Raw genomic sequence first — 13664 nt, 5'->3', positions numbered from 1 at the left:
TATAAACACATTATGAACATGCGTTTAAGGTTGAAAAAAATTATCTAGGCTGTTCATAGTTAATCATAGGTTGCAAGATTTATAAAGGATTTAAAATGTTTTGTATTAAGTATATTTTGTCCCTAAGCTCGTTTCGAAGTTAGAAATTCAAGCATCGAGGATACAACATTTAATCCCCACAGTTTGACAAACAATACAAATAGCAATGAAAACTCAAAGAAAGTCTAGCGTTTGGTAAAAAGTTTTCATAGGGTTTGGATATGGCGCGTAAGATCAAATTTTGATCGCAGCAAAAGAGACGTGCAGGAATGAAGTGCCACCAGTAACTATATCATTATTGTTTTTCCTTTTTCATGGTCCACAAAGCACTGTGCGTATCTAGCTAAGAGTTTTATTAACTCCTCTGATTAATATTCAAAAAAGACACAAAGCTTAGCGAACCAGAACCCAAAGCAGATATTTTCACGTAGAGATATTTAAAGAACGTTAATAAAATATAGTTTATCCTTCTTTATCGCATCTTTTTCAAGTTTCAATGGCAGAAAGTGTTTTACTGTTATTCTAAGGATTTCCCTAGAGTCGACAATATGAAGCATTTCCAAATTCCTTGGAAACCGCGTCAACATTGCAGGATAAACACTGGTTTTCTTTTGTGGTGAAAAATATACACAATTTGAATCCCTATTGTCATCGCTCCTATTCTTTATAATATATTGTTTGAGAGTGACAAGATTGCATATTACACTCAAGTGGAACGTCAACGGCAATTCATGAGTCAAACGTTTCTTCTTATTTTTGTGGAATGATAGAACATAACATTTTCGGGGTGGGTTGGGTTGGGCCCAAACCTATTTTGTCACAAGAAAACAAGGCTTTTTTCAGTCCAGTTACTCACTCAATTAACAGGTTTTAAATAAGTCGAACCCTTTGAAGGCCTTGTTTTTTCCGGTTAGGTTTTTTTAACCTAGGCTCTCGTACCTTTGAGCTAAGTTTCAATCCTGAAACGAATATTTTATTTCAAACTTGCCCCTCTGTTCTTCCCAGTGAATGGGTATCAAGAACTAGAAACAGAGGGATCGAAATACGCGATGTGCACGGATTTGATGTAAATACATTAGGATTTTATGGCGTTTATTCAATGAACCGTACAAAAACTACAGTCCATTGCGCTTTTATGGAATTAACATAAAAATAAGACATGCCTTTGAACCTATCTTTTCTTCACGAAACCATTTCCTCTCGCACCAGACTTTAGACAAATCTAAGCCGTGGTGGGATCTGTCGGTCTTTTTTAAGAGTATTGGTGTGTTTGGTTAGAGATGTTAGGATATTGTTTTCTTGACACAGGTATAATTTTTTATACTTCAGTGCTTCGGAATGCAGTTGAATAAAGTTGTTGAAAGTAGAACAATGCGATTGCGTAGGAGGAAATAACACAACCGACGCTATGATGATATAATCTAATGACTAACTCACAAAAGCAATAAGGCCCCTTTTTCAATTGCAAGGTTAAGTTAAATAGTGCATTACCTTGTTAAATATATGTGGCTTGTTTCTTCTAAAATAATAAAACTCTAATTATGTCGTTTTAAAACTTTAACTTAAATGAATAAAGGCAATTTATATGTAAAGCATATTTTCGCTAAGTAATCTTCTTCGTTTACGAGAGTTATTGAAGTAATAAATATAGTACTATCCAACTCCCAGACGACGCCCTGTCTCCGAGTCGTTTCGAAACCTGCCATCATATTGAGACTTTTAATTATTTCTTCTTTTTCTAGCTTAGATTTATCCCTTAAGGGTTTTTAGGAACACATTCTTAGCTACCATAAAGCCATTGAAGTGTCAACTTCAGAGAATCCATTCAGTGTCGCCGCATCCCGAGAACCCAGTTTAGTGTCAACTGCAATTTGGCAATTCGCTGTTTTATTTAAACCATTAACGATATTCAAGTTTAACCATCATACATATAATAATCTCTTAATTAGAAAGGTTTAATAGAAAGGTTGAGAATAAATTTGTTGAGGTTTCTCAATTGGGGAATGGACGTGTTTTGATGATTCATCTCTTTCGGCTTCACCCATGCGAAAATAAAACTTTCTATCTTGTTTCGTGAGCAAAAAGGTCAGAAGTGACAAATAATCGACTGGGGCTTCTTATAGGAGAAACTTGAATTCTACCCGCAAATTTAGTTTTAGATGAGCGAATTTAGGGAATTTTGTTGATCACAGTTTTGTTTTGTCTCCAAGGAGAATTTGTCAGAGGAACTGCTCGTGTGTGAGATGAGTTGACTCAACGAGAATCTCGAATAAAGTTCTACTCATTTCCAAACCCCTCTCTTCTACTTCTTTCTTAATTTGTTTGTAACTGAAATATAGGATGTGTCGACTCATGTAGAAAACAAAATAAAGGATTTTTGGAGATAGTTACCAAACTCGATAAGTTATCTTTTTATATGTAAGTATTCAGGTTTTAGATGTCGTAACGTTTTACAAATTCCTGTTTTTAAGGTTGTTATAGAGAAACTATAAAACAGAGAAAACAGAAAATCGATAAAGTTTCCAAAGATGGTTATTTATTTACAGCCCATTGCACATGAATGGCTTTTCTAATTATTTCAGTTGGAAATGGTTTAGTGTTGTGAACCAGTTAAAAGTTTCGCATTCCTCAAGCATTGTCATCAAAAGTAGATTGCTACTTTGCGAAAGTTTTCCAATCAAGTTAAGATAACTTTGAAAACGGTATTCGTTTGATGATTTTAAAAAGATATGTACTGAAGCGAGATTCTTATGATAGACCCGATACCGTTAACGAGTTTTAAATTCAATTGGGTTAATGGAGCGAGAAAAAAAACAGTCTTCTTGAAGGTGAATACATTAAAAATTGCTATAATTTTTCATTTGAAACAATTTAACATAAGGTTCAAGTGCGAAGGGAATTTGTTGAACGGTTTTTTTTTTTAAGTTCTTGCTGTTTTTCGTGCTTATGCGTGAAAGGGAGGGATTTAGGGGGATTTTTTTTTTCATCCAAGATTTTGATCATAATAAGGTGATGCATGCAACCACGTCAGGTTGTGCGTAGGGGTTAGATATCCACTGGATCACAGAGTGTAGGTACTAGTGTCGAAACTGCTAGAAAAACAATGGTAACTAGTACCTAATACATTTAGATTTTATACATTGCAAGGGAATAGAACGATGATTTTTGTACGTAACGAATTTACGTTTTGAAACATTTTTTTTTAAATTTGTGGTATTTCTCACTATAAGAAAGATAAACATTTCAGTATATTTTTCTTTTAGCGTAATTTCTTTGAAATGACTTTTATGGGAACCGTGAGAACATGAAATGCTCTTTCAGAGTCAACACCGTGAAAGTCGTTACGATTCATCACGTCCGTAGAATCTAATAACAACGGCAAATAAAAAGCTTGCTAAATAGAACAGCGAAGAGTTTGCTTTAAATGCTTAACAATGATAAGAATGTTAAACTAGTAATGGGGAGAGAACAAGTGATGGTAGAACGAAGCAGTGTTCATGATCGTGCATAGCGGCGCAAATTCGGAATCTCAGTTGCTCAAGCGAAAAAATACTCAAAACAAGGCTTCACAGAAGCCTGCCTTAATTGGTCGCCATGGGTGGGTGCAAATAAACGTGATGCTTTTTTGTCAGGGGTTGTAAAACCTTTTTACTTTTGACGACCTAACGGCCTTGTTAATTGTACTATATTCCGTCAACCAGACATAAGCCAGTCAAATGCTTGCAGTGTTTTTATTCCTGCATCGGGTTCCATAAGTGCTTGTCTTCGTCAACTGTTTATTAATAAATATCTTTCCTTGCCCGGGGCCGATGACATCTTGGATTAACAAAAGATCAAGTTATTGTATCCAGCGCACGTAAACCATATTTTTTCTTCTTTTCATTGGTATTTTTCTATCGTCGTTCTCTTGCTTTATTTGCATCACTCTAGTTTCGATATTGGTATTCCTTTTTTCCCGAAATTGTGAAAGAAAAAAAAGGGAAAATGACACGAGTGCGAATAAGTGAAATGCTCGTCGGTGAAGTTTTAGTCCATTTTTTGTGCAAATTGATTATATCATTTGTTTTAAGCTAAAAGAGAAGTCAGAGAAGAATGCTATTACCAGATGAGACAGACTGGCTAATTTTGATGACGTATTTCACCTCAATTACTCTCTTGTTTGCTTATACAAAACCCAATATACAATTGAGTCATGATCGTGATTTGTTTTCAAGCGCAAGAATTCTCATAATATATCACTCACAGTATGATTTACGCAGAGGAGAAATACCAAGGTTTTTAAATCAGTGAATACGAGATGTGTACATAAGGTGCTAGGTGATGCGCGAACAAGCAAATGGCATTTGCAGTAATTTGCAGTAAGGAGATAAAACCGCACAATGGAACACGTGGCGCGAGCACAATTACCAGGTGCATTTTGTAGGATTCAATTCCCGGGCGAAAAACAGTTAAGCTGGTTGTTGTTTTCCCCGTAATGCGCCTATAAAAAAACTCACTAAGTTTTCACATTTTTTGCACAGATTATTGGAGTACTTCTTTTGGAGAAAGGTTACACACGGCTTAATGTATCGCTTAATGTATCCTATGAATGATAGCTTATAAAACATTATTTGTCTTGCTTGTATTTCAAGCATAGAAGAGCTCTTACAAATTCAATGCACAATTCAAACAATGTATCTCATTCAAGACATTCTTGCGGGGTCTAAACCACAAATACCAAGCCGAGGAAACATGGATAGCGAGCACTGCGGCGAAGCGACATTGCTTTATTTTAACCATCTCTAGTACTTCACCTTTCCTTTCCTTTCCTTTTCCTTTTCCTTTTCTACTTGATTGCCATTTTGCTAAGGCTCTGGGCGGTACAGCATAACTTTTCTAAATCTTGATTAAAGAAAACAAATAAACATAAATTTCATCCCTCATTCAGAATAAAGCATTTAATGGCAAACCACTTTACTTGGTGTAGGACCTGTTGTACATGCTACTATGTGACTAGCATTTCTATATATGCTATTATGCTATTATGTGACAGGCATTCTGCATTCCCATTATGTGGCATGCATTTCTGCATTATGCTATTATGTGACAGGCATTTCTGTATTCCCATTATTTGACAGGCATTTCTGCATTATGCTATTACGGTGGTAGTGGGTACCCGTGAAACATTCACGTTTATAATTCATAAGACATTGTCATATTGGAAATAAAGAAACCATATAACAGGATTGCTACCGATATATTTATTACAAATCAAATGCAGCGAGCGTCTACATACAACCTGATCGATCACAGAAATTTTATATGCTACGCTAAAACTACGCCAAAAATATTTCCTTCACTTTTCCTTATTGGGGGCCCTATGTTCAGAGTGTTTGGCGGGAAATTCATGGGAGTTCGCACGCCGACATTCAAGTCAAATGCAATCAAAGGTTTTTCCAACACGTTTGTATGGGCATCGAAAAGCACGAATCCTTGCTTTATCGGCCCGGTCTTGATTTTTGGTAGTATTTTTGGTGATGAAGATATGTGGCCGTACTTATAAGCTCTTTATGATCGGCTCAGCTTGAGATCTGCTTTGTCATATTTACGCAGAAAACATGGACAGACAAGATATCAGAACTAAATCTAACAACAAATGGAAGTTGAAAGTGGTTTAGAATCAGTTTTTATTCTATAGTTTAATCTAATATTTAAGCATTTAATCGATATTATTGTGGCAGTTTTAAAACCTCGCGCGCTTGGTGGCTTACGTCGTGTCGTGCAAGACGCAAACAAAGTCTTCAAAAGGTGATATCCTGTCAACATTGTGCTTTATTTTATTTTTTTCGCCTGAACATTAATTGTGATTTTTGTGAAAAACCACGAAGTTCTGGCTGTCAATGGTGCTTTTGGCTGTGAGTTAGGAATCCTTTTTGGCTCTGTGGAGAGCACAGTTAGCCCAAGCTCTTTCTTTGTCCCTATCTATTTTACGGTAAACATAGGGCGAAAATGAAAATTAGTGAAAAATAAAAAAAACAACTTGCCGAAAAGACGTGTGTAGTCTAGTGTTTTGTTTATGTTTACTTTTTGCGTGTTCTTTGGTCGTATTAAAGCGCCTTTTTCAAGATTCAAGATTCACGATTTGAAATTTTAAACGAACTTTGTGTGCTTTCTCTCGCTAAGAAAAATAATTGAATTGCAGCTTCTCTTTGCCTTATCACTTCAAAGTGGAAACCACTCCCGATACACCCTTTTAACTACGGATTGTCATTCGTGTGGTTCTTGAGTTTTCTAGTTACTCCTTTTCTCTGTGAGAGATGGCACACACCTTTTCCTTAGCGTATTAGATATAAGATGTGACGGGCATTTCTACATTCCCATTATGTCGACAGGCATTTCTGCATTATGCTTTTATGCTATTATGTGACAGGCATTTATACATTTATGTACGCCTGTGCCTTGCGTTCCTGCAGAAATAGCTATTTCTGTCCTCTGCAATATCAGTTGTTTTCGAAATCCCACCAAGACAGGTGATGTATTGTGTTCGGATGAGTTGTTCATAATTGCTGTCGAACATACAACGGCTTTCGCTTATCCAAAATAAAAACAATTAAGAGGTGACATACAATTAGCAGATAAGCAGGGCCTAAGGGCCCAGAGGAGGGGGTCTGAATTGTTTCGAGGCCTGTTACGGCACTGATAAGAATAATACAAATTCAATATAGAAATATTACATAAAACGTGGAAACTAAATTGATTCCCATATTTTTCTTTTTCCATTTGGCTTGAAGGCAGACCCTTTTCATTCAACTAATGGGAGATGATTATGTGGCAAAGACTCGAAATAACCATCTAGTTGTATACCTAATTCACCATAAAATTCCAAAATGAAACATGGTAAGAAAATAGCAATTACAAAAGAAAATTGCGATGTTAATGAGACTCACGGCTTCTCTATATGCCATTCACATATTATGAGTCTTTGATCATCTTTTCTAAGCGAGTCTATTTCTTTTTATTACGAGTCTTTGATCATCTCTTCTAAGCGAGTCTACATCTTTAGGGTTGAAACGATGCTTATCTCGAAATCATGCTCTCGATTGCGACGCACAACCGCACAAGTCCTTAATCATCAACAGGCTTTTTCAGTCAAGGGCGGCTTTACATGCCTTCGGGGCTCGTAAGCTAGCCATGGTAAGCCACATGTTCAAGACGGACTTTAGCGTGGAATATTGAACGTCAGTAGACGGCTTGTTCCCGGCGTTTGACCTTTCCTGACTATTGACAGAAGGTTTTGAATAAACGCTCCTCCCCCCCCTCTCTTGGTCTCAATCTTTGCTATAGTCGATTGCATTTTAGGTTCTATTTAATGATAGAGTTATAACATTCCTTTTTTGAGTCTTATTCAAGGCAAATCTTCTTCTTGTTCTTCAGTCATGAGCCGATGAGATCCATCTTCATCTAGGCCCTGCCTGCTAATCGGCAACTTTTTTCGAGAGAGTAAAGGTCAGGAAGATTTCATATTTTTACTCATCATCCCTGATAAGATCTTTCATCTTTAAAATATCTTAAGTTTAGTGTTGACCTCTGGCATAGCGAGATCTGTATCCCTTATGATTCTCTTACAATAAATACCCCAAACGGTGGTATTACTTCCTCTGTTACCATGTTATCTCTTGTTAGTTGTGAGGTGAGCAAGGAGTGATCGCCCACGTGGTAATCGCCTTATCGGGTTGGATCAGCCAGCGAGTTGACAACTGTGCTCCTCCAACAGGGGCTGTAGTGGTTTCATTTGGGAGGGGTTGTTGCTGGTTTCTTAAGCGCTATTAATAAAAACTCGGGGGATAACCTAGATTTTTATGCACGGGATTTTAAACTGTTCGACAAATTTGTTGTCGGTTGCTTATGTATCGCTGAAACCCGTTTCTTTTAAAAACGTTCATATATAAATCCGCTTCATATATAAATCCCCTTCCGCCGCCCCTGCCCAACACGTGGAAAAGGAAAGCATAAAACAGATGTTAAGTTAAGTTAAGACGTGGGGTCAAGGGAGGGATATCTACTTGTCCGTCATCACTCGAAAAATGGGTTATTCCCATCGAATACGCATCAAGCAACTCACGTTCCACGTGTTTATCATACCTAGATCTATTTGTAACAATTACAACTGTTTATTTTTTTTACAATTAGTTATTTTTAATGCACCCAAAATGGGAATTGTATGCTATCACGCATCAACAGGAAGTGTTATGCGGTGTGTGCCGTTCGTTTGATGACTTGCGTCTGATCGTGTGCTCCAGGGTCTGCTCATGATAACACGCGTCTCCATATTACTGAAGGGCGGCTGGAATGAAGGCCTTTGCGATGACTGTACGAGGATTCTATTTATGACATGCTACTTACAGCTGGATACTTAATCAGCCAAAGGGATGTAGGGCGTATCAAACCCGGTCACATTCGGTCAATCGGATAACCTAGCCTTGTGCAGTAAGCTTTCTCTATCACGGACACTGCTTTATAACGGACAAAAATACAATCGTTATATCGTGAATGAAACATCCAACCGTCGGTAGCCTAGAGATTACGGACACCCTCGCTACCCTATCTAGACGTCCGTAATGGCAAGATTCAATGATAGCTTCAGATACTTTTCAAGCTTTTCAAGGACCCCCCCCCCCCCCCCCCCCACATTGAGGGGATTGGAAATTCGGGATTCGTGGGGGGGGGGGGGGGGGGGAGTAGTCAAACGCCCAGGAATTTTCAGGGGGATGGGGGGGGGGGGGGGGGGGGGGAATCGTCCAGAGCGAAGAATCCGGAGGGTCTGGTTCGTGAGAAACGCATGTCTTCAGAACCGAATACTCAACCCCTCCCCCCCCCCCATCTGTACATGATGAAGGCCGGTTAATCCTTGTCATTTTCAGTACAAGCAAATATTGTAAAAAAAATGGTCGGGCTACCATTTTTGAAGCCACCGAAATGCAACATTATTTCTCAGTGAAGTTTTTCCATTATCAAAACAAAAACAACGGGTCCTTTTTAAAAGGGCGCTTTGAGAGGGTAAGATGGGCGGATTCAGAAAAGTAGAAACCCTGGCAGTGACCACCCTCAGTGACAGTACTTACATTACTAACACACACTTAGGATTGTAAACTGCCTTGCGTAGTCTTGAGGATGAGATATCCTAGCATGTAAAGCGCTTAAAGCTAATAAGCGCTATACAACTGCACACATTTTTTTGTGTATAAAATAAAAAACTGACTGAAACTATCTTTCGAGGAGCTTTTCACTTAATAAGACGGGTTCGTAACGCTTTTCTGATCAAGTCTGTTAATTTTTCAGGGTCCTGAAGGGAGGGTCCAAATCCCGTTACTGTATTCTTGCGAAATCCCAGTGGCTATAGCATGTAATACAAGGAGTCTTAGGATCGAAGTGAAGTCTACTGAGCAGCAAGGTTTGAAATTTGATGCTATCAAAATCTCTCAAAATGCGAAAAATTATATAGATTAACAACGTTTTCAGCATAAACAAGAAGATATTTGAAAAATCCCTTTTCCCCTTGAAGCATGTTGATTCCCGTTCCCGGTAACCCGTCCATTTTAACACACGCAAAGTCTTTACTATACATATCCTTGATAATATCTAAGAATTTTACGTCTATGCCAATATCACTTAGTTTGGAATATAGTTTACCTCGTGATATATTATCGAAAGCTTTGCTAAAATCGAAGATCAGTTCTCGTCATACGAACACCCCGTAATTATGGACAGAAACACAATCCCCGACGAGACCGAGATAGAAATGGTTGAAAAGCAACTCCCGTTATTACGGACACCAAATTAAGATCCCAAGGATGTCCGTATTTGCAAGTGTGTACCCGTAATAACGAAAGTTGATTACCTCGGTCTTATTAGGGATGACATTTCTGTACGTAATAATGAGGTTTTTAAAATATCATATCACAAAAATAGGACAAACAGTGATTTTTACTACTAGGTGTCATGGTGGCAGGCACATGAGAATTCAAGGAAGCTGCCTGCAGTTTTTTAGTAGATATACCGATCATGTTTAAAGGGCTACAGTTTGCGTTTGCGCAAAGCTTGGAATTTAAGTTTAAGTCCATTTATCAAGTGAGGATTGAATTTTGGAAAATATGTGAGCTGTTGCTATTTGAGTTACCATAGCGACGAAACAATGGATAATGTGCTTTCAGATTTTTGCAAATACACACTATACGTGGAAAATTATTTTTAAGCCATACCCCTTAGACAAAACTTACGACGTTTGCCTCCACATATGGTTTGAAGTTTTAAAAAAATCTGAAAGTCAGATTTTAAGAGATTTTAGGTTTTATTTATTTTTGTTGCCTTTTTGTTTATCTTCTACTTTCACGGACATGTTTCTGCAAAGAAAAACTCTATTTAAAATCCGAATCTTTTGAATTGTAGCATATCTATCGGACTTCTTTCGTGCTAATTTATAATTTGCTGCGAGCTTCTGATCTCATTAGTTAAACAGCTTCCTTACGCGGCGTCCTTTTTACTCCCGTCCGTCATTTGTATTGTTTGTTTTGCTTGAGGTGCCGAAAAAATACAATTATGTTGCATTTGTATATAAGAGGCAAAGTACATAATATATGACGAACAAAACCTTATACCCATAGAGATGCTCTCTCCCCGAAAACATGTAGTACGCATATGGAAAAATATTAGTCTAAGGCTAGCAGGAAATTATTGATTTTCGGTGACTAAGATTCAGACATAAGAAGGCATATGACAATGTAGTAAACCTTTTGAAAAGCAAGCGCTCTCAACTCTTCTCGACCGCCATTTTGGATCACTTTGAAATAAAAGTCTACTACGCATGCGCAACATATGCTCCTCGTGTCAACTACCTCTTATTGTGCATTTAACGAATATTCAGCGTTCCGCGATGTTCTCTTTGGTGCGTTATGCAAAGTACACGCTGTACCTTGCAACCTTCATAACAGCCATTCTAATATTATCGGACCGAAACAGACAGATTAAGCGATCCAGTAACTGGGAAAGTGAGGTAGGGAAACACGTCGCGTGAAGGATAAATACACAGGCCATTTCGCAGGGATGGGTGTAAAATATCCACCATTATTTCTTCTTAGAAATTAATCTATATGAGAATATGGCACCCGTGTACAAGCCAATATCAAACAAATGTATGTATTTTTTATGTTTTTGCGCGTTTATTTTTCCGGATTTTTACCTTCATTTGGTTTACAGGAAAAAGGCGAGGCGTTTTATTAAAAGTGTTTTTCTCCTGGCTCGCTTCAAGAGTTTAGAATTAAATTTTGTTTTTCTACCCCTTTTTAGGTGGAGATATTTTTGGACAAGGGGGGACGCGTTTCTGACTTGATGCCCTCGGAGTTTGCACCTGTGGAGTCGATACCGGGGTATAAGAAAGTGAGTTCCTCCAGCCCATTTGCTAAAAAAAAGTTTCCACGCAGAAAATTATTATTTTAAATTATTATTATTATTATTTTTATTATTAATATTATTATTATTAATGATGTTGTTGTTTTGTTGTTGTTACAGTAAAAACCTGCGTAAAAGAATCTTGTGATTTTGGATTTTAATACCCTAAAATAATAGCCTACTTAGCCAAAAAAGTTCAAAAGGTACTTATTTGATGGGTCACTTTATGAAAAATTGAACAAATTATGGGCTTTGAAATATCAATTTGCTAAACACTTTAGTTTCCGGTAAAACACTACTATCCATATAATAAAATTGGATATCTCTATAGCTGGGTGGCTAGACATTCATTCACACTTCTTTTAGTTCTTTATGAATCCTTTTTGTTAATGATTGATTTATTGATTTTTCTTTGCTAAAAACCAATTCCAAGAAATCTTAATTCAATTCTGAGCAATATCTACAATGAACACAAGCCCATCCAGTATTTTAATGTTATTAAAACAAATTTTCTAACCCATTATTATTCCAGCGAAGATTTTTAATATAACCATCACTACCTAGTTATGTTTGCGCAAATAAGCAAATAAAGATTATGCACAAAAAGGTGGATATCCTTAGCTGTATAAAATATATGACTTCAAAAGTACCCAAATCTTCATAAATATACATACCCTCCCCCCCCCCCCTTTTTAAAGTTTTAAATCCTAAAAGGTTTCTGTTTTAATGGAGGCATAATGCAAACGATTTTTTCCCCGGAATTATCCTCAGAATCCGTCTTTCATATTTTAGGCTTCAGGGCAAACGTCAAGTTTTCAAAATATAAAAGATCTTACTCTCGGGTTTCTAGGGATATTTCTGAAAGAAGTACGGCAACCGGAAGTTAGGCTAGCGGCACGATAGCGTTAAACAAAAAAAATTTGTTTACTTCAGGTTGTCCAGTAGCGTGTTTGCTCAAGTTCCCTTATTTCTTTCCCCGACACGGGCTAGGACTTCCACTGTACAGTGTAAACATTGGCATGTTCACGCCCGTGTGTTTTACGTGTCAAGGACATAGAACGAAACGCGTTATAATTGCATATTTAGTCGTTTGAATATGTTGATGCCGAAAATAATGATTTTAAAAGTTGCTGTTCCTTTTTCCCAGTAAGGACCATTCCTTTTATTCCCAGGCAGCATTTTTTCCATCCAGCAGTGGTTAGTCATTGGAGCTCATGATTATTTGCCCGTATAACCGATCGGCGGTCCCAAGCATCCGCTCCAGCGCCCCAAAAATATTCCCAGCACAACTAGTTCGACTTAAAAAATTTTCCAGCAGAACCATTCTAGACAATTTTTTTCCAGCGACCTAGGGATCTAACATCTTTTTGTGCCTTTGACGTGTCACCGTGGTGGTAGCTTTTTTGTTATGTCACGCTCGCAGATCTGTGTCATGATCAGTGTCTCCATGACGATCTATTAGCTTGCGAAATCATACAAATTATACAGAAGCCGTCTATCAGACGGCGGCTACGGATACGGAGAAGCCGCCTATCATTATTAAAAGAAACTTTCAGGTTGATTTGATTATGTTGTCAGTATTAATTAATAGGGGACTTGCGCTAAGAGATCACATGACTAGCGCGTGCTCGGCCTTTTAGCGGCAAAATAACAGTAAAAAAGCAATTTATTCATTAGCGCTTTCGAAAAAAAAAAACAGAATTCCATTTTTTTTCAGAAAGAGTTTAGTTTCATATAAAGATTTTATTTCTTCGTCGTTTTCTTGTGTGACGGGCACAGTCATTTCTGATTTTTTGTTTGATCATTTTGTTTTGATTTTGCCTCCAAAAAGGTCACCTGATCACTTAGCAAGTCCCCTATTCTCTGCCTCTTATTGCTTCACGGACCTTTTCTCGTCCCAGGTCCCAAGAGCAACCTTGGGAGAGACTGGTGACTACTTTGATAAGGAGGTGTTTAACATCACTGTCGCCCAGGCCGAGTGCGACAGAGACGAGGGCTGCAAGGCATTTGTTTACCACAGGGAGCCTAGTAAACCAGGTCAAGCGTTTATGAAGCAAACTGTAGGAAAACCGTTAAAATCAAACGAAACAGATTTGTACATCAAGTCTAAGCATGTGGTGTTGTACCTGAGGGGTAAGTACCGTAATCTCTATAATATGAATGTAGGGAGACAATAAATCAATTATCTTTATTAATTAAAA

At 37.6% G+C, this 13664-nt stretch overlaps 1 protein-coding gene across 1 annotated transcript; it reads left to right on the top strand.

Annotated features, from left to right (window-relative positions):
• The first annotated feature begins 10778 nt into the window (after positions 1-10778).
• On the top strand, positions 10779-13640 carry LOC116602153. The gene is made up of 3 exons (XM_048725721.1): positions 10779-11068; positions 11362-11451; positions 13365-13640. Exons 1-3 carry the CDS (start codon positions 10880-10882, stop codon positions 13638-13640), a joined length of 555 nt encoding a protein of 184 aa, XP_048581678.1. The 5' UTR covers positions 10779-10879.
• The last annotated feature ends 24 nt before the right edge of the window (positions 13641-13664 follow it).

The sequence above is a fragment of the Nematostella vectensis genome, chromosome 3 (genome assembly GCF_932526225.1).
Source record: "Nematostella vectensis chromosome 3, jaNemVect1.1, whole genome shotgun sequence".
In the NCBI taxonomy this organism is placed as follows: domain Eukaryota; kingdom Metazoa; phylum Cnidaria; class Anthozoa; order Actiniaria; family Edwardsiidae; genus Nematostella; species Nematostella vectensis.
Note: the sequence above shows the minus strand (reverse complement) of the source record. Positions and strands in the feature narration are given on the sequence as shown.